Source organism: Patagioenas fasciata, chromosome 9 (genome assembly GCF_037038585.1).
Source record: "Patagioenas fasciata isolate bPatFas1 chromosome 9, bPatFas1.hap1, whole genome shotgun sequence".
Taxonomy (NCBI): Eukaryota; Metazoa; Chordata; class Aves; order Columbiformes; family Columbidae; genus Patagioenas; species Patagioenas fasciata.
Genome location: NC_092528.1, coordinates 31,379,284 through 31,399,414, shown reverse-complemented (window position 1 = coordinate 31,399,414; position 20,131 = coordinate 31,379,284). Strand labels below are relative to the sequence as shown.

At 54.1% G+C, this 20,131-nt stretch overlaps 2 protein-coding genes across 2 annotated transcripts; both read right to left on the bottom strand.

The window, feature by feature from the left end:
* Nucleotides 1-645: 645 nt before the first annotated feature.
* On the bottom strand, nt 646-12,802 carry MINDY4B (MINDY family member 4B). Its single transcript, XM_071812303.1, has 18 exons — nt 12,640-12,802; nt 12,037-12,185; nt 10,948-11,046; nt 10,685-10,747; nt 9,686-9,885; nt 9,385-9,431; nt 9,163-9,236; nt 8,166-8,399; nt 7,817-7,936; nt 7,514-7,605; nt 6,717-6,882; nt 6,220-6,285; nt 5,629-5,699; nt 3,012-3,084; nt 2,615-2,642; nt 2,460-2,545; nt 2,201-2,381; nt 646-779 (listed from the first exon to the last, which is right to left on the bottom strand). Exons 1-18 carry the CDS (start codon nt 12,800-12,802, stop codon nt 646-648), a joined length of 2,046 nt encoding a protein of 681 aa, XP_071668404.1.
* Nucleotides 11,345-18,941, bottom strand: CLRN1 (clarin 1). Its single transcript, XM_065844815.2, has 4 exons — nt 18,466-18,941; nt 14,735-14,974; nt 14,683-14,694; nt 11,345-13,799 (listed from the first exon to the last, which is right to left on the bottom strand). Exons 1-4 carry the CDS (start codon nt 18,716-18,718, stop codon nt 13,534-13,536), a joined length of 771 nt encoding a protein of 256 aa, XP_065700887.1. The 5' UTR covers nt 18,719-18,941; the 3' UTR covers nt 11,345-13,533.
* Between the last annotated feature and the right edge of the window lie 1,190 nt (nt 18,942-20,131).

Below are 20,131 nucleotides of genomic sequence, written 5' to 3'. Positions count from 1 at the left end.
CCACTGCACTCTTAAGAGACACCGGGATTTCTTTAACATCTCTCCTGGCATGGGAGGAAAGCAAATCGCTGCCCCCTTTTCTGCCAGCTGTCCTGGGGCAGCAGAACCCGCGTCCTGCCCGCTGGGAAGATGTGCAGCGAGGCAGCGTCGGCTGCGGCTGCTCCTCCCCGGCGCGGGCTCCCCGGCGCCTTTCCGAGCAGCACGGCCGCTCGGCGCGCCAGACGCTGGTTTGCTGATGAAACTGGTTTTTGTCCTCCGGACTCCAGTGTTCAGTGGAGATGGGAGTGAGTGGGAGATGCAGGGACCCCTCAGAAGAAGGGGTCTGTCTCATTGGATCCTCAGAAGAAGGGGTCATTCTCCTTGGACCCCTCGGATGAAGGGGTCATCTCCTTGGATCCTCAGATGAAGGGGTCAGTCCCATTGGACACCTCAGAAGAAGATGTCAGTCCCATTGGACACCTCAGAAGAAGGGGTCTGTCCCATTGGACCCCTCAGAAGAAGGGGTCAGTCTCCTTGGACCCCTCAGAAGAAGGGGTCAGTCTCCTTGGACCCCTCAGAAGAAGACGTCAGTCCCATTGGACCCCTCAGAAGAAGGGGTCTGTGTCCTTGGACCCCTCAGAAGAAGGGGTCTGTCCTGTTGGATCCTCAGAAGAAGGGGTCAGTCCCATTCCAGCTGATGGTCGCCCCTGCCCACTTGCTCCTGATGGCCATCTCCAGGGACGGACGCTTCTTCCCTGGGTCTTCGCTCCGGTCCACTTCCCAGGGGTGTGAATGAGTGTCTGAAGAGGAAACACAGTTTAAAAAAGGTCTGGAAACCCCAGCCCTCTTAAAAAGACTTTGAGGTGCGAAGCAGAAGGGGCTGCATGGCGTGTGTGTGCTGCAGAGCCGGGGCTGCCCCGCCGGGGGAACTCGGGTGCTGTGACCCAGCTCTGGCTCCTCGCGGGGCGTGCTTGCGTGCTGTTTTCTGAGCAGATGCACACATCCTTATCTGCAGTCACGCTGTGAATCATGACCGTGAGTCTCCAGTCACCCTTCTTTCCTGCAGATGCTGACTTTAGTGTGGTGGTTTCAAGTGTCTTACTGTAAATGTCACAGTGCAAGGAGAGTGAGGAAAAGGGGCTGGGTGCTCAGAAAGCGAAGGCGAATGGTGCACAGCGGCACAGAAAACCAAGAACCTCGCATCCTGAGCACACAGCCTGGTTCACAACCCATTGGAAGCTGCAAGGAGCAGTTCAGTCCTCCTGCTGTGAACCGGAGGTGGAACACGAGGGCCATGGTGGCACCTGCTGCTGGGCAGGAACATATAAGCTTACGTCTAAGGTAGCTGCTGAAAACGGGCTGTTAACCCCTCCTGCACGCCAGCCTTGCTGCATTAGAAATAGGTTTGTTCAAAGTTTTGAATGAATCATGAAACGATTCTGCTTCCCGTTGTGCTTTGTGCCTCCAGGATCGCTGTCTCCTGGGGCTGTCCCGTGGGAGGGGTGGGTGTGTGGGGGCTTCGCCACACTCAGCAGGGTGCTCCTGTGGGACTGAGGGGGCTTCACAGCAACAGAAGGTGAAACATGGTGTTAAACGATATGTCTGTAGTGAGTACTTAACACAGGAGCGATAGTTGCATCTTGTATCCTGAAAACCTGCCACTTCTCTGAGAAAAACTCTTTGCCCTCATGTGAGAATAGGGGACACAATGGTGAAGTCCCGCGTGGCGCTGTGCTCGGAGGAGATGATGAGCTGTGCCCGGTTGGTGGTCACTGCTGCACGCCCCGTGGCTGGGGTGGGCTTGGGAGCACCGCTCGCCCCAACATTGAACATCTCAGCCTCGGCTGCACCCCCTGCACAGCGCCCGCCGTGCTGGGGAACGGCTGGGGCACACGGGCCAGGGCAGGTGGTGCTGCTGTAGAAAACACCCTATAGAAAATACCCTACAGCTATTCCCAGCAATGGGCCGCCTGCTTGAGAGCATCACCCCTCCTGAAATGGCCACAGTCCTGTCAAAGCCGTGTTTGTTTGTGTGTTTTCACGCTGTTGTTTGGAGTAGGCTCCTCTGTGAAAGGTCACTATTGCTTACACTGTGGGTGTGTATACGTTAAATGCGGACCGTCGAGCTGTGTAGCTCGGCACACCCAGCTGCACCCGTATGCCGGCCATACGTGGTCGGTGTGTGCCAGCCACCCCGCGTGCCCCGCGCGCGGCTCCGTACCGACGGTCAGCCGTGCCGTGCTGCTCTGCGCCCGCCGCCCGCTGCACAGGAGCAGGGGGAAGCGTCTCTCCACGCGCCAGTCACGGAGCAGCCGCACGTCGGTGCTGAACAGGACGCCGAGCCTGCTGGCAGTGCTGCACAGCCAGACGGGCAGCCGCGGCGTCCGCAGCCCGCGGCACACCTGGGGGACAGAGCGGGGTCACGGCGGTCCCTGTCCCCAGAGCCTGCTGTCCGCTGTGGGGAGGCGGGGTACAGCCGCGGGGCTGTGCCAGCTCACCTGTGGCTCCGCTGGTGCCCGGCCCCCACGCAGGTATCCCACCGGGCTGCGCCGGCACGGCTCGGCCCCGCCACCGCCACCACCGGCACCGCCGCGCCGCGGCTCATGGCCAACGTCCAGCTCGCACGGGATCGCTTGGCCCCTGAGGAGGAGGCTGAGCAGGGCCTGTGGGAACACGGCCATGGGGACACATCCATGGGGACACAGCCATTGGGACACAGCCATGGGCACGCCATGAGGCACAGAGCCAAGGCCCCATGCAAAATGGCAGCTGGTGTCCTGTGCCCGGTTCTGTTGTGCCCATGGTCAGCAGAGGAAAACCCAACTACCCGTGGCTTTATAATAATAATAATAATAATTATTATTATTATTATTATTGTCGTCATCATCATCCATTTTTTAAATAGACAGTCATTATTAACATTTGCAAAGTACTTTTCCATGGCTTTGTGCATTTTTTTTCATTGGATTAACAACTGAGAATTTTTTGCTAAATAAGGTGTGGATGAAGATGAGGAATGAGGCCAATCTTACCTCTGTACAGGTGATGTTTCCAGAACTGGATTTCAACAGAGGAGTTGCTGCGCAGCCTAAATCTTCCTGGAGCCTGGAGGAAGCACAAGGAGTTACAATAGCATCAGAGGCGATCATTGTAATGTCTGATTGACAGGAAACAGGGAGAAATTGCATGGGCTCCTGGATTCCCTGGGCTGCCCCGGCCCCTCGGTGCTGCCCTGGCGGAGCAGCGCTGGCCCCACCAGCACCGGGTGCTCAGCGGGCGCTCTTGCCCTTCAGGGCTGTCCCATTAAGGTGCAAATTCAGGGTCAGATCAACCCTGGGACGCGCTGGGGTTCCCGTGGGTGCAGTTCCTGCGAACGGCCTCGGCAGCACCCGGTGCGGCCCGGACACAGCTGGTGGAGGCAACAGGGCGTTATTTTGCTAAATAGCTACCATAGTGTCAAATTAGTATGAATCATGTTTCATGTTGGTATAAATCTGCCTCTGTACCTTTCCAAAGCATCTTTTACCAAATCTAATTACATGGGGTTTAGAAAGACCGGTGATCCCTCCCAGCACGGTCACCCTGGCGGAATTCTTCTGTGTTTAAAGAAACTGTGACAGTGACTGTTGTGTCACTGGGGAACTCCTGGTTCCGTGCAGCGCGTTGTTGTATTTTTGGTGTGTGACACCCGTACCCATCAAACACGGTGTGCGGGTTATTGTATTTTTGGTGTGTGACACCCGTACCCATCAAACGCGGCGTGTGGGTTATTGTATTTTTGGTGTGTGACACCCGTACCCATCAAACGCGGCGTGCGGGTTATTGTATTTTTGGTGTGTGACACCCGTACCCATCAAACACGGCGTGTGGGTTATTGTATTTTTGGTGTGTGACACCCGTACCCATCAAACATGGCGTGTGGGTTATTGTATTTTTGGTGTGTGACACCCGTACCCATCAAACGCGGCGTGCGGGTTATTGTATTTTTGGTGTGTGACACCCGTACCCATCAAACGTGGCGTGTGGGTTATTGTATTTTTGGTGTGTGACACCCGTACCCATCAAACGCGGCGTGTGGGTTATTGTATTTTTGGTGTGTGACACCCGTACCCATCAAACGTGGCGTGTGGGTTATTGTATTTTTGGTGTGTGACACCCGTACCCATCAAACGTGGCGTGCGGGTTATTGTATTTTTGGTGTGTGACACCCGTACCCATCAAAAGTGGCGTGTGGGTTATTGTATTTTTGGTGTGTGACACCCGTACCCATCAAACGCGGCGTGCGGGTTATTGTATTTTTGGTGTGTGACACCCGCACCCATCAAACGCGGCGTGCGGGTTATTGTATTTTTGGTGTGTGACACCCGTACCCATCAAACGCGGCGTGCGGGTTATTGTATTTTTGGTGTGTGACACCCGTACCCATCAAAAGCGGCGTGTGGGTTATTGTATTTTTGGTGTGTGACACCCGTACCCATCAAACGCGGCGTGTGGGTTATTGTATTTTTGGTGTGTGACACCCGTACCCATCAAACGCGGCGTGTGGGTTATTGTATTTTTGGTGTGTGACACCCGTACCCATCAAACGTGGCGTGCGGGTTATTGTATTTTTGGTGTGTGACACCCGTACCCATCAAACGTGGCGTGCGGGTTATTGTATTTTTGGTGTGTGACACCCGTACCCATCAAAAGTGGCGTGTGGGTTATTGTATTTTTGGTGTGTGACACCCGTACCCATCAAACGCGGCGTGCGGGTTATTGTATTTTTGGTGTGTGACACCCGCACCCATCAAACGCGGCGTGCGGGTTATTGTATTTTTGGTGTGTGACACCCGTACCCATCAAACGCGGCGTGCGGGTTATTGTATTTTTGGTGTGTGACACCCGTACCCATCAAACGCGGCGTGCGGGTTATTGTATTTTTGGTGTGTGACACCCGCACCCATCAAACGCGGCGTGCGGGTTATTGTATTTTTGGTGTGTGACACCCGCACCCATCAAACGCGGCGTGTGGGTTATTGTATTTTTGGTGTGTGACACCCGTACCCATCAAACACAGCGTGCGGGTTATTGTATTTTTGGTGTGTGACACCCGTACCCATCAAACGCAGCGTGCAGGTTATTGTATTTTTGGTGTGTGACACCCGTACCCATCAAACGCGGCGTGCGGGTTATTGTATTTTTGGTGTGTGACACCCGCACCCATCAAACGCGGCGTGCGGGTTATTGTATTTTTGGTGTGTGACACCCGCACCCATCAAACGCGGCGTGCGGGTTATTGTATTTTTGGTGTGTGACACCCGTACCCATCAAACACAGCGTGCGGGTTATTGTATTTTTGGTGTGTGACACCCGTACCCATCAAACGCAGCGTGCAGGTTATTGTATTTTTGGTGTGTGACACCCGTACCCATCAAACACAGCGTGTGGGTTATTGTATTTTTGGTGTGTGACACCCGTACCCATCAAACGCAGCGTGCAGGTTATTGTATTTTTGGTGTGTGACACCTGTACCCATCAAACGCGGCGTGCGGGTCGCACCCGCCCCTGGGACAGCAGCTTCCCCGCCTTCCACTGGAAGTGGACATTCAGTAAAACAGGGAAGAGAGAGGAAGATGTAAGTAAAGTACAGAAACAAGCGAAATGTACCTTTCCAGTGTCCTGGAGAAAAGCAAGCTGTATAAATACAGGATCACCCCATGACTTCCTTCACCCTGGAACTGGAAAAAGAAAGAAGGAATCACTGGGAAGGAGCCATGGCACATATATGGTGTTTAATTAAAACAATTCCTCTGCTTAAATCCAGCCTCTGGTGAGCATGTGGAGCCAATTGAACAAGGTGTTATTCGGGGAAGATTTTGTAACAAATTCTGTTGAACAGAATCAGGTAAAAAAAAGAAAGAAGAAACTTCCAGTTATTGACTAAACTGTTTTTATACGCTTTTTTCCCGGATTTCTGCTGAAGATGCAAGAACCAGTATTTCATATTTGGGTAATGGACAAGGTGCTGCTCCGTTTGCCCGGCATTTGTGGACGGAGTGCTGACATTGGTGGTAAAGTCCCGGGGATTTTAGTGGGAGCGGGAAAGGCTGGAAACGACCCACGAACTGACTGTAGTGAATGTCTGAACGCCTGCTGAACGCGATACCATCCATCTCCATCAGCTTCGCTTTCGAATGGGAAATAAGATGTAAGCAAGCAACAAAATAATTCAGAATAAAGCAAACATCACTTACTTACACAGTTTATATGGTCAAAGATGAACTCCTGAGCTGCAGCTTTCTCACCACACTCAAAGAGCTGGATCTGCTGGGCATGAGCGCAGGGAAGGATGTTGTAAAGGAGATGTTCATGATACCAAAAAGCCAAGCTTTTTAATCCGGAGCTTCCTTTAGACAAACGAAAGACTAACGCAGGAGAGGAGTCTGCTGCCCCCTCCTGAGCTGAGGAGCTCAGCTCCGCACGGGAGCTGGAGCAGCAGCTGCGCGGCCGCTGGTTCGCGCTGGTCGCGGGGAGGGCGGCTCAGCCGAACCCGCGGGCACCGGGCTGGGAGAAGCCGCTGCCAGGGCGCGAGTGTCTCGGGCGGCACCGGGACGTGGGGTGGCGCACCCACGGTTAAGGGTGCCCCCAAACTAGCGAACAGCTTTATGAGATTTTACCTTTCTTGTCTTTAAGAATTTCAGGCCAAACGTATCTTTAGAGAAACTCCTGTTCGCAGAAGGTGTTTTCACACTCACCTTTTCCGTGAAGCTGTCGGCTCTGCAGTCCCTGCTCGGCGCAGCGTGGACGGCGGCGGTGATGAGGCAGATGACGGCCGTCCTTCCTCCTCCCGCTGCCCACAGCGTGTCCGCCAGGGCCGCGGCCAGCGCTGTCCCCTGCTCCCTGCGGCTTATCCTGCACAGCCTGGCCAGGGAGGGGGGTCTGTGGCAGAGCCCCCCTAGGGCTGCTGAGAGCCCCCCTGCAGCTGAGCCCCGTTCCAGCAAGGGTTGGTGGGAGCCCAGGGTGCTGCCCCGCTGCGGTACCCAGTGATGGGGAACGGGCAGCCCTGACAAGTGGGGGCACAAGAGCCAAGGGGTTTGTGCGGGAGGCAGCTGTGCATCCAGCTGTGCCATCTGCCTGGAGATTTCCACTCTTCAGTCGGTGCTGTCACTGCTGCTGTGATGTGCTCCCCACACACTGGGAGCGACCTCTCTGCCGTGGGGCTCCCGCCCCGGCGGGGCTGCCCCGGGTGTCCCGGCACCGAGGGCTGAGCCCGGAGCGCCTGTGCCGCACTGGTGCTGCCCGAGCACTGCCCTGGCTGCGGCCGCGGTGCCAGGGGTGGGACGAGGAACCCAGTGCTACTGCTACAAAACCAAGTGTTTTGGTGGGAAAAAGCGTTGCCTGGGAGCCAGACACGGCTTTTCTCCTGGGTGAAAATCCCCGTCTGTAGCTGCAAACCTGAACTGGAGTCTGGTTTGACTGAACGCAGAGGCTGGTGTCAGTCTGACTTAGTCCAAATAATGCAAGGAAAGAGGGGAGAGACTCAGCTTCTTACCTTTCCAGGTGAGTATACTCCATGTTTCTTACGAAGAGCAGGTATTTAATGATGTGTGCTTGTACAGCCATCAAAACGGCTCTTGTTCCCCCCTAGAAACAGGGGTACAGGTGTGAGCTGCAGGCAAGGGGTACAGGCATGCAGAGTGTGGGGTGCAGGGGTGCAGGTGTGGGGTGCAGGCAGAGGCTGCAGGGGTGCAGCGTGTAGGGTACAGGTGTGGGTTGTGGGTGTGCAGAGCACTCCCTGCTGTGAGTGGCTGAGTTGCTGGTGAGACGGTGCCGGTCAGTGCACCAACACATTTACCTCTTCTGCCTCCAAAGCGTAGGCCAGGTCGGAGTACGGCTCGCGGAACCTGAAGCACGCTTGTGTCCATTCGCAGCTGAAGCGCTGGGACACATTTCCAAACAGCAGCTGCCGCAGCCCCTTGGAGGAGGAGAGAGACGGGCTGGGGTCAGCTTGCTGCACATCCCGTGTCGTGGATCTGTAACGCCAGCGGGGCCCCGGGGTGCAGGTTCAGTGCGTGTGATCAAACAACCAAGTAGCTCCCAGCTAAACCAGATCTGCCTGCGATCTCTGGCTGTATCGCTGGGTTTCATCAGCCGGCGCTTTCAGCACCGGCACAGAGCTCCAGGGGCAGGCGGGTGCCACTCACCGGGCCGGGACGTTTCTCAGCCGTGCGCTTGGTACCGCAGCCCAGCCCACGGCTCCCCCTCGGGTATGGAGCCCTTGGGCTTCTCACTAAGGTTGTGCCCGGGGGGCTGGGGACTGGTCTGGTGTGGGAGGGCATGGGCGGTGACACCAGCGCTGGGGACCCTTCTGCCATCACCCCCAGCGCCCTCCCGCTGCTGGTGACGGCTCCCGACACCAGTGCCCCCCAAACCAGGTACTGAGGTCAGAGCAGAAATAGCTCACTGATCTGAAATTCTGCCTCTGTTCTGAGGCTGTTTGCTGGGAAAGCACCAAAGAACAGGGCAACGTTAGACTTTGCCATTTGAGCTATTCTCTGATGAGAATTATGGCATCTCGGTTTTAAGGTTATGTTGCAACTATGTTCTTTAGAAGTCTCATCAATAACTCATGACAACTCTATACCTCTGGTCCAGCCGACAGGCTGCAGCCCAGCAGTGTGCCGTAGCGCCCGGTAAGGTTTCCCAGGTTCTTTCTTTTAGTGAGATCAGATTACGGCTCATGTGTACCCATGGCACCGCTCATATGTACCCATGGCACTGCTCATGTGTACCCATGGCACTGCTCATATGTACCCATGGCACCGCTCATATGTACCCGTGGCACCGCTCATGTGCACTCGTGGCACTGCTCATGTGCACTCGTGGCACTGCTCACCGCGTCCATGGCCGAGGAGATGGGACGGCCGCCCGTGGCCGCAGGGAGCAGGAGGGGCCGGGGGACGGCGGGGGGGACGTGCGGGGGGTCCCAGGCTCCAGGGGCTCCAGGGTCTCCGGGGGCTCCGGGGGCTCCCTGGCCAGCGCTGCCCTGGGCAGGGAGAGGAGCAGACGGTCAGTGACCAACGCTGATGCCTTGCGGGTTTCCCAAACACTTCAGAAGTCTTAGTTTGTTATGTGTTGTTTTTCGGTTGTTTGGTTGTTTTTTCTTACCGTGTGTTCTAAAATTGAGAATGAAACCACTACCTGTAGACAGAAAGGTTGATTCATGTTGGACTGCTCCACCACTTTTAGATCAGGAAGACATTCCTCTAAAATATCTGAGGAAAATGAGTGTTTCTTAATGGAGGAGCATAAGAAATAAATGCCCATGGAACTGTTTGCTGTGCTGCACATACAGGTGTGATGTCCTCTACACGCTAACCTGGTGAACAGTCACAAAAACACTGGGCAAACAAAAAACGTTACCTTTCAGAGAAACAGTTACCTGGTGGGTTGTGTTACTGATTTCCAAACTGAAAGAGGAAAATAGAATACAAATTAAAAACCCCACAAACGACGAAGGTGTTGCTGATACGTGAAGAAACAGAACACCAGCCAGAAAAGAACCCCAAAAGAAAGGAAAAGCTGTAGTTACTTGCATTGCTGGGTACGCAAAGACCATTTTCCATGGTCACAGAAGTATTGTAATAAAACGTAACTTTAAAAAATGATATTAAAAACTACCTGGAACTAAAAGCACGATAATGAAGCAGAATAAAAATCTTACCCATGGAAACTAAAAATTTCTCTCCATTTGTTTAGGTCTGAAATTTTGCTGGTGATCTCCTCCAGCTCGGCCTCCCTGTCCCCCATGGGCTCCCGGGCGATGCTGGGGCTGTGTGACCGGGGCTGCCGGCAGCGGTGGCTCTCGAGGTGCCCGCGTCCCGTCTGCGCGATGGCAGCTCCCGCCGTCACACCGTGATTAATCTTTCATCAGCGCTGGTCACAGCCCGTGTCTGCGCTGGGAGTAGTGTGCCGGTGCAACGACAGCCTGGGCAGGGCTCCGCGGGGCTGGGAGCAGCGTGCCGGTGCAACGACAGCCCGGGCAGGGCTCTGCAGGGCTGGGAGCAGCGTGCCGGTGCAACGACAGCCCGGGCAGGGCTCCGCGGGGCTGGGAGCAGCGTGCCGGTGCAACGACAGCCCGGGCACGGCTCTGCAGGGCTGGGAGCAGCGTGCCGGTGCAACGACAGCCCGGGCAGGGCTCTGCAGGGCTGGGAGCAGCGTGCCGGTGCAACGACAGCCCGGGCAGGGCTCCGCGGGGCTGGGAGCAGCGTGCCGGTGTAACGACAGCCCGGGCAGGGCTCCGCGGGGCTGGGAGCAGCGTGCCGGTGTAACGACAGCCCGGGCACGGCTCTGCAGGGCTGGGAGCAGTGTGCCGGTGCAACGACAGCCTGGGCAGGGCTCCGCGGGGCTGGGAGCAGGGTGCCGGTGCAACGACAGCCCGGGCAGGGCTCCGCGGGGCTGGGAGCAGCGTGCCGGTGTAACGACAGCCCGGGCAGGGCTCCGCGGGGCTGGGAGCAGCGTGCCGGTGCAATGACAGCCTGGGCACGGCTCCGCGGGGCTGGCCGGGACTCGGTGCCGCAGAGGGACATCTCCGGCGGGGACAGCTCCTCTGTGCGGGGCGATGGCAGGCGGGATGGAGCCCGGGCTGCAGGCACTGAGCGGGATGTGGTAGCCAAGGGAAAGAAAGCGCAGACTGAGCAGATGTCTGTGAAGTCGAGCTCACCGGGGAGATGAGCTGGAAAAGGCGGAATCTGCAGGGTGGTGTTCCCGTGACAGCTGCCACCGGCTGAGTCGGGAACATGGGTCGGGGACCCTGCAGCCGATCTAGGGAGCTCACCGGCCTTGTGCTGCTGGGGCACAGATACCTGACAGGTTTCCTTCTTCTCTGTCGGTCTGTGAGAACTGGGGGTATCTGCCTGAGTTTTGGTGGAAAACACGTGAGGTTGGGCTGATGTGCCGGAGCTGAGCCCGACTCCACTCACTCACCTGGGCTGCTCGGGCTCTGGTGGGGGCAGCTGGATGCCCCAGCTTGGGCGGCTTCGCATCCTCCGCAGGGTGGTTTGAACAGCGTGGCTCAAACTGTGGCTATGCAAGCGGACAGCATGGGGGCCAGGCTGCGCGCAGGGCATCAAACGCCTGTTTCTGCCTTCCCGCCACAGGAGCCATGGCTTCATCGGCAAAAAAGCTGCTCTCTTTAGTGGTGCTACAGGGGCTCCAGTCTTCCAGCTTCCTAAAAACTGACATAAAAACCCTCCCCGCCTCACGGTTCCTTATAGAAAGGGTAGAGCACCCACCAGGTTCCCAACCCGAGTGTCTGGGACGCTTTGCCGTCACACCGCTCCAAGGGGCAGGTTCCTGGGGGCTCACTGCACGCACACAGACACACGTGCACACCGGCTGTTTACTGCATACGAAAAAACCATGATTTTCAAGAAACTTCAAAATGTACTTATATGTTTATCCTCACCATACAAATGTCGTTTTTAAACAATGAAATACACTAGTAATGAAACAGGGTGACACTTGTGTAGCTGATGCTCATGGGTTACAGTGGTGACAGGTCCGTGCTGTGCTCACCCAGCAGCGGAGCTGAGCAGCTCATGCTGGCTCTGTTTGTTTCAGCTGGTCAGACACAAATATTGTCTCAATTCTGTTTCCTTAGTAAGAAGTTGTTACGTATGCCTCAGGAACTGGATATAAATGAAAACAAGGGCCGGCCTCATGCTGGTGAGTGCGGCGCGATGCGGCGGGTCCGGTCCTGCACGCTGCCGACTGCCAGAGCTGGCACGGAGCTGCGGAGCAGAGTCATGAAACACCCGGGGCAAGGAGGATGGAATATTGCTCCTCATTTTTCACTGTGTAGTGAACAATACCACGAGATGTAATACAAATGATGCATTAAGAAGAATATACATATTAATTAAGAAGAAAATAATGAAAGAAGTCATGAGTCATGGCAACTTGCAGGAGCCCCTACACATGGTTAAGATCCAGGGGCAGCAGTGCAGCTTGGGGAGGCAGGGATGCTTTGGGAAAGAGTTCGTGGACTAGAGGTGTGGTTGACAAACCTTTTACAAAAGCCCCAGCAATGTTTCGCCATTCGTAGTAAAAGCGTAAAAAGGCAGCACAGAACTCAGCGAGGTCGGCTCTCAGGTGTGTTCCCAGCAGCCGGCTCTGGCTCTGGGCACAGGTGGCTGATGGCCCCAGGTGGGGTCGCTCCTCACCTGTGGCCCCACAGATAAATGGGCAGCCAGGCAGAGGCTGCTCCCCCCTGCACCTCCTCTGTTGTGAGCTCAGTGCTGTCTCCATGTCCTGCAAGCAGCGGCTCACGGCCAGGGCACCCAGGTAACCCACGGAGATGGTGTTTGGTGGAAAATGCTGGTTTGTTCTCTGTAAATCAGGGGCTGGCTCAGTAGTGCCTGGGTGAGCCCTCTGGTGGCTTTACCCGACTTGCAGAAGCTCAAGGGTGCAAGGGCTGATGTGTTTGTCTGCTCTGGCCTCCTGTGTGCCTGGAGCTGGAGAACCTCCTCACCAGGCTCTGCTGAGCTGCCCTGTGCCGGCTGCAGTACTTATTCCACTGTCACCCTTTGCTGAGGGTTTGCACTTTGTTATTTGGGTTGTCTGATGAGTGAGAGTTAGCAGGGTGGTTTTCTGGGCAGGGTTCTGTGTGCCTGTGACCGTGGCGGTGCCGCGTGTGGGGTGCTTGCTCTCGCCCCTTTCTCTGTGGGGAGTGCTCGTTGCCGGGCTGTGCTGCGGAGGGTTTGTCCAGCAGCCCCCAGCCCGGCTCCTCGCTCAGGCGCACAGGACCGAGTCCCATCTCCCCTGCATTGCGCTTTGCCATGGGCAGCTTCCTACCCACGAGCACCAAGCCACAGTGATCGCACAGGGAAACGAGGGGGCCCCAGGGTCACAGAGTTGCAGCTTGGCTCGTTAAAACTAAAAACCCAAAAGAGCAGCATGGACAGAAACAATGGCATTGCCAGGCGTGTGGCGCCGGGTTTGGGTGTCAGTGGCGTGTCTGGGCTTTGTCCCGCTAGCGGTCCGCGTGGTCCCGTGCCCCTTCTGAGCGCTGGGACTCTGGGGTGGAGCCCGGCGTGTGTCCGGAGCGAAGCCTCTTCTGTTCTCTTCTGCTGTCTGTAGATTCGCTGGGTGCCGTGTTCTGTGCTGCCCTGGCGCAGTGACCATTTCATCCTCGCCTCCGCCAGGGCTGCAGGGCAGAGCTGCTGGTGACTGTGTGTGCTGCCATTGCAACCCGTTCATCTTACTTTCCGGATCCAGTTCAATGCTGTCAGTGTTACCAGTTTTCTTCATACAACCTACTTGCCAAATAACCTCCCAGGAATAAAAGGCAAATGTTTTCATAAGGCCTTGCCCCAAGGAGGAGAGGGTATTTTGACCTTGCCAAACAGCATGTAGTCTTTTATTTACTGCATATGCCATAATGACATTTGAAACTTTCATTTTTTTTAAAAACTATTTAGAGTTAGTAGTTTACAAATTAGTACATCAGGTGTTTCTTGAATGTAGTGGTGATGAGCCTCTCTGCTCGAAATGTTCTTGAGTGATGTAACTCTAATACATCAGGTCAACTGCCCCAGTGGTTGTCCCCGAGTCTTTTGCTTTTGAGAAGGGAAATTCAAACCCCGCAAGCCGTATCAGCACGGCGTTCAGGAATTGCACCAGCGAGCACACCAGGACGACCCAGAAAGAGTCTGCAAACTGCTCACTGTGAGTCTTGAATGTAAAACTTCCCTCTTTGAAGTTGGCGATTTTCTCTGAAAGGTGATGGATCTTCACCTCCGAAGAGAAGAGAATCATGATGAGGCAACCACAGCAGCCTGGGAGGGAGGGAGAGAGAGGTGTCATTGTCCCCGCGGTCCCTGCCACGAGGCCGCTGCACACAACCAAACCCCGTGTTACGGTGCTGTTGTGGCCGCTGGAACTTAGCTTTAGCAGGGATTAGTTTGAGAATCCAAGCCAACAGTTACTGAAATGGTAAGCTTTTTAAATTGAATTTGGCTTAGGACCCGTAATGTTTAGTATGGCTGCTTTAGTGCCCTGATTCAGCAAAGTGTCTGTGTTCTGTTTCAGCTTTAAGCTGCTCATTGTCCCATTAAACATAACTGAACTGTCTACATGTTTATAGAGAACCATGCACTTAAGTCCTTTATTAAATTGTGGTAGTAATTCATAATACCTTCTAAAGTAATAGTGAACCTTTGCGTCAGCCAAGCCAGCAGCAGAGAATGGGTTTGCCTTCTCTGTACATGGCAGAGAGGCAGGGGTGGCCCCTTGTCCCTGGTGGCCGTGGCTTTTCAGAGACCACTTTACAGCACCTTGTGTCAGTCTGTCCCTCTCTGCTTCTCAGCTCCTCCCTTGAGAAAGCCTTGCTGGTGTGCGTGGGGCTCTCGCTTATGTGGCTGGAAACCTCCCATCCTGGCGAATGCCAGCAGTCGCAGCACTGACTTCCCCTCTCTAGTGCCATTCCAGTTCTCACCATGTGCTGTGGCCCCGGCTCCTGGGACTTGGTTCTGGCTGAAGGGCTGGAGGTGCCGTTGCTGCCTGCGCGCACCTGTCCCCCGTCGCGCTGCCTGCGCGCACGCAGGTTTTGGCTTTTTATCTCTTAACTGCAGTTTGGAAATAACGTGTTTTGATACAGCAAAATCATCTGCCTTCCTGCCTGACTCTGAACTAGCAAAGCAAAGTCAATGCAGCCGCAGCCCTTAGCACAGTCTCCTACACCAATAACCTGGTCACGGCACGCAGCAGACACGCCGGGTGCTGTCCCGGTGCAGCAGCACCGTCACCGCGCAAAACCGGGACAGGAACTCACAGGAGATGAAGCTCCAGAGGTACAACCCGACGGGGCCGTGCAGGGTCTCGTAAGGGCTGCCAAAGGCGTTGAACATGAAGAAACCCGCTCCCACCAGAGCAAAGACAATCAGGACTGTGCAGAACAGAATGACACTGACATGGATACTTGCAGGGATAATTTTGAGCAAATCTGGAAAAACTGAAAACAAAACCAACAAAACATTATTATACACATTAGGCAAAGCTGGTTTAGAAGTCAGGCCATCTGTGGTTTGTGCTGCGGGCAGAACAAACTCCCCACTCGTGGGCACTGTGCAGGGCAGCGCTGGGTTTTGGGGTTATTTGTTCCTCAGACACTGGACCACACAGATGTGAGGTGGAGGGTAACGTGCCCATCATCTGCCAAGCTGCTATTTGTGCTTTCACCGTGCACTATACAATATTAAGCTGGAAACTTTCTGGCTGCATTTGCTGTCAAATGAGCTGCCCCAGGCGGGGCTGTGGCCGTGGGACACGTGGGAGCTGGTGCGGCTGCTGGGCACGGCTCTGCGCGCTGGCCGTGTCTCTGCCCGCTGGCCGCGGCTCTGCCCGTGTCTCACTGAGCTCCACCGTGGAACACCAGTCTGGCTACCTGTGCAAAAATTTGGGAACCCTTTAAGTATCTTTATGCAGCTTTCTAGCTACTCTTTCAAACTGTGATCTTGCTTAGCCAGGGTGTGAGGGGGTAATCACTCAGACCTGTTAGGAGAGAACGGTTTTTAATCAGTTGTGTTTGTTTGGCAACAACGGGTACTTTAGAAGGAGCCATCAAACACACTCAACTGCTCCTGATCCACAGGGGCACAACTAAAGTGGGGGTAATAATGCCTTGGTGCTGCCTCCTTGCAGCTGTAGTGCGTGGAGAGTAAAAAAGCCTCACACAAACGACTCTACCTTGTAAAACATTTACCCACAAACAGGTCTGCAGCTTTCCATGTAGTAAACACCGAGAAGCGGGTAATGTGTCATCAAGTCCATTTATCTCCCTGACTAAATGAAAGGGAAATTAATGAAGCAAATGTTTGCAGGCTATTCTTGATGCTGTGTTAGGGAACTCTCCCCCGGAGTTGCTGGTGGCCGGCTGGGAGCAGAGGCAGCGCCCGCAAGAACAGTGGCCCAGGGACCCGCACAGGGGACAAGGGGACACACGGAGTCCTGGGCCAGCTGCCCCAGGGCCTGGTGTGTGCAGGTGCTGTGTGCAGCAGAACTGCCGGTTTGCTACGTTCACCCGTTTCCCTAAAGGAAGAGTTCACCCGTGGGAAAGGTGACTTGTGCTGCTGGCTGCCCTTGTCCAGCTGTGCCGCTGCTGCTGACATTCCTTATGTCATCATGCTAAAAGACAAAGCATGTTGTAGAAACTAGGCCTTGTGTTTATTTGACTTCATATGACATATTTCATGGATCCGCAAGCATCAGAAGCAGCTGTACTGTCAGCGGGGTGTAAGGTACAGTTTTGCCGTTCAGGGCAGCCAAGGAAAAGCTGAGGGGTCCCTCCCCTCCGGGAATTCTGCAGGGAACGGCACCGGTTCTGCACCGCTGCCTCACCTGCCAGAGCTGTACAGCTGTGTAGTCAATAATACAGTGATACACTGTTTATTTTAAGGAAAACACGTTACTGCGTTGTATTGAGTCTTTCCCTTGGCACCTGCATTGATAGTGGTTTATGTCGTTAAAATTTTATATGTGACATATTAGGAAAAATTGATTTCCAGTAGCTATGTTGTCTTGAAAGGAAAACATTCCTCCAGTGTAATGAATGAAACTGTGTCGTGTATGCACGCCAGCGACCTTTAGAAAATGAGCGGCTGGCCCGGCAGCCGATGGGAAGCAGCAGCAGCAAATGGAGCAGAAGGCTTTCCCAGCCCCGCTGGCACTGCAGCTTCATTTACAATTAGAAGAGAGATGGTGGTCAGAGGGGAGCATTTAATGGGAGCAAACACAGAACTAAATCATTTACCCTATTTTCAGTGCCTTTTCCAAGCATACTGACGTGCAGCTCGGTGCATTAACCTATGGATGTGTATGTTGTCCTCCCGGGGGCTCTGAGAGGCGGAGGGGGTGGGACGGGGCTGCCGCGGCCCTGGGCAATGGGAACCGGCTGCTGGTGGTGTTTGGGCTCTGAAGTGAACAGTTCTAGCAGAAGCAGATTTTACTGAGCACCCAACTGCTTTTGGGTAGGAAAGCTCAGTTGCAGGTGGTTCCTGAGGGTGCAGATAGGGAGCGTATGGCCACAGTGAGAGCCACCTCCTCTAACCCTGGGGAACCTGGGGCTGGAAATGCTCTGCAGTACTCGCACCCATCCAGAGCCCACCTGTGTGTAGCACTGCAAGATATTGAAAATATATGTGATGATTGATATTGTTAAATCATCACAAACAAGCTGCACGTTTGTATGATCTCTCAGAGCTGCAACATTCATTCACATTGCCCACAGAATTAAAACTCTTTCCAAACCACCGCTACAGTGGCACTAACAGTGTAATTTAAAGTGTTTCAGCCACAACCAGGTGCAATGTACGGGGGGGGGGGGCCCAGTGCAAGGTACATGGATGACAAGGCTTAGAAGTATCAGAGTGAGGAATACGTGAGCTGCGGAAACGGGAGCTGTGGTTCATGAAGCGTTGGCTCCAGCAGATAAATAATTCCTTGGGATCCAGTGGATCCCTCTGGCAATCACCCCAGCCTGTAACCAGCGGGTGGGATATCTTCACATTGTGATGGCAAACAAGGCAGTCCAGGGGAGAACTTCAGCTGTACAGATAGACTAGTGGTGGAATTCGATTACAGCTGGCACATCTTAATGGTATATTACATTCATTTGGTCTACTAATTTTGAAAAATATCATATAGCAAATAATTTCTGATACCGAGCCTGGTAGCCTTACATTGCCTTCAAGGACTCATGCAAGCACTTTCCCAGTCCTGTTTTAGCAGAATGCTTCTGAACTGGGTTTTGTAATAGTGTCAGGTGGCATCTTATACATACAATAAACGGCTGTTTGTTATTGTCTGTTTAACATGCTGCTATATATAAACTGTGTTCACTTGATCATCTTATTGATCTTCTTATCCCTGAAGATATAAATAGGTTATGAATATTACATGTAAAGCAAAACCATTGCTAACAGCCTGTGACAAAATCCTCTATGTCAGACAGAAACCCTGCAGATCAGGCAGCACCAGCCGTCCTGCCCGTTAACTCAGCACATCGCTCACTTTTTGGCTGCTTTGTTGCTCACCAGCAGCTAAAAGCCTCTGTGCCCCAGCTCTTCCAGGAGCTCCCTGCTTCTGCAGTTCATCCTCTGGGGGTGCACAGAGGATGTGCCGCTCACACACGCACACAGAGGAAGATGACGGAGATTAGTTGAAAAACAAAAATATTCTTTTTTTAAAGTAATAGTACAGACATTTTGAAATGTAGATATCTGTAACTGAAATATAGGTTGTTGAAAATGTTAATGTGGCTTTACTTGCATTAGAAAATAAGTTATTGGAACCTGAAGATCAGAACACTGCAAGGGCAGCATTTGCTTTGGCAGGTTCTGTGCTCGGTGGGCTCCGTGTCGGAGCGGGGGGACCAGGCAGCTGTCCCCTGGCTCCCCGGCCCTCAGCTGGGCGCTGTTAAACAATGCGAACGCTGCTGCTACTCACATGAGAACTGGAGAGGTCTCCCCCCGAGCCCGCACTGCCTCACGCGCTCGCCGGAGAGCAGCCCGTACTGGATCTTGCCGATGAACTTGTCCAGCTCCTGGCCGGTGGCGTTGACCAGCAGAGCTCCCGTCTGGCACAGGATGGTCCCCGTCACCCAGAGCTGTGTCCCCACGGCCGCCGCCGTCCCCAGCGCGCAGGCGAAGCTCAGCACCCCCGCTACGCAGAAGATGATTTTCTTCTGCTGGGCTGGCATGGTGGTGAGCAGAGCGCCCCAGGGCAGCACTCAGCGGGGCAGCCGCACCGGCTCCATGGCGGCAGAGCCCCGCTCAGGGAACCCCCCTGGGGCCCCACCAGCCACCCCCGCCAGGAACAGCCTCCTGGGAGATGCTCCTACAGGCTTTTGTTCCGCAGCTCCTCCTGCGCAGCTCTGGCTCGCACACGGCTGTGTGCAAACCAGCTGGAGACAGCGCAGTTTGCAGCATCCAGTGCGTGCTCTGTCACTCGATAGCGAGGTTTAGGATGACAGACGGAACCTCTGTAACTCGATGAGCGCTCTGCTCTGCTGCCCCGTCTGACTGGGTGGGGGGGGTCAGGGACAGGCCTGGCTGCACGGCTGATTATCTGCTCCCAAAAAGGATGTTTTCAGAGGGTTTTGTTGTTTCCTGGGTTTTCCTCTAGAGCTGGCAATGCTGGGCTGCTCTGCTGGTGTGTTGTAGTGTGTGTGTGTGTTGTTGTGTGGGGTTTGCGGTCTGTTTTGTGGTGGTGTTATTCCTAATGCGACGGCCTGGGTAACATGCGGGGCCCCTGCTGAGCCAGGAGCCCTCTCTGCAGCACCTGGTTGCATTTGAGCACCTGCATTTTCCCTGGCAAGGGCAGCGTGTGTGTTATAAATCATGTGTGTTGGCTGCAGTGTGTAGGGTGCTCAGACAAACAGTTCAGGTTTCAAGTGGACACAAATATGTTTTCTCTATTTGTCTCCAGTGAACATGGAGTTTGGGGTTTTTACCCCGACCAGATCAATTTAGAAAGTGTTATGTTATCTGGGTGCAAATCCATTGCAGAAATACTCTTCAGGTGGCTTAAGAGTACCATATCAGTCAAGCTTACAGACTGGGTCTGGTTTAACTATGTAGGTTTTAAGACAACCTTAGAATTGAAATGAAGCAAGGCTGTGTACAGACGAAATATTTTTCTAAGCTGATGTTTAAACAAAGCTGTGGCTTGTGCTGTGATCATATGTAACCGAAAGATGGCACACACAAAAGATGGCCGGTCACCGGATCCGTCACCGCTGGGCTGGCACCGCGCACCACGCCGAGTGCACGCAGGTTTGGGAAATGCTTGTATTAGAAGACAGTTTTGAACACTTTACTTGAGCAGAGTGCGTTTATTGTTCCCTGAAGAGGGACTAACATTTCAGTATGATTATCTCCAGCACAACAGCAGTGAAGAGAACAGACTTGAACATCTGCATATAAAAGTGACCATGTCTTAGGAAGAATTTGATGCAGGAAAAGAAATTGTACTTACCTGTTTTGGTGGCTACTTCTTTCAAGAGTCAGCTTTCTGACAGTCTTTCATTTGGGGCACTATTTTATGCCATGGTAAGTTCTGTAGCTTTCTGAAGGAGCTAAGGTGTTCTGGGATCCCTGGGCAGGGGGCGGTG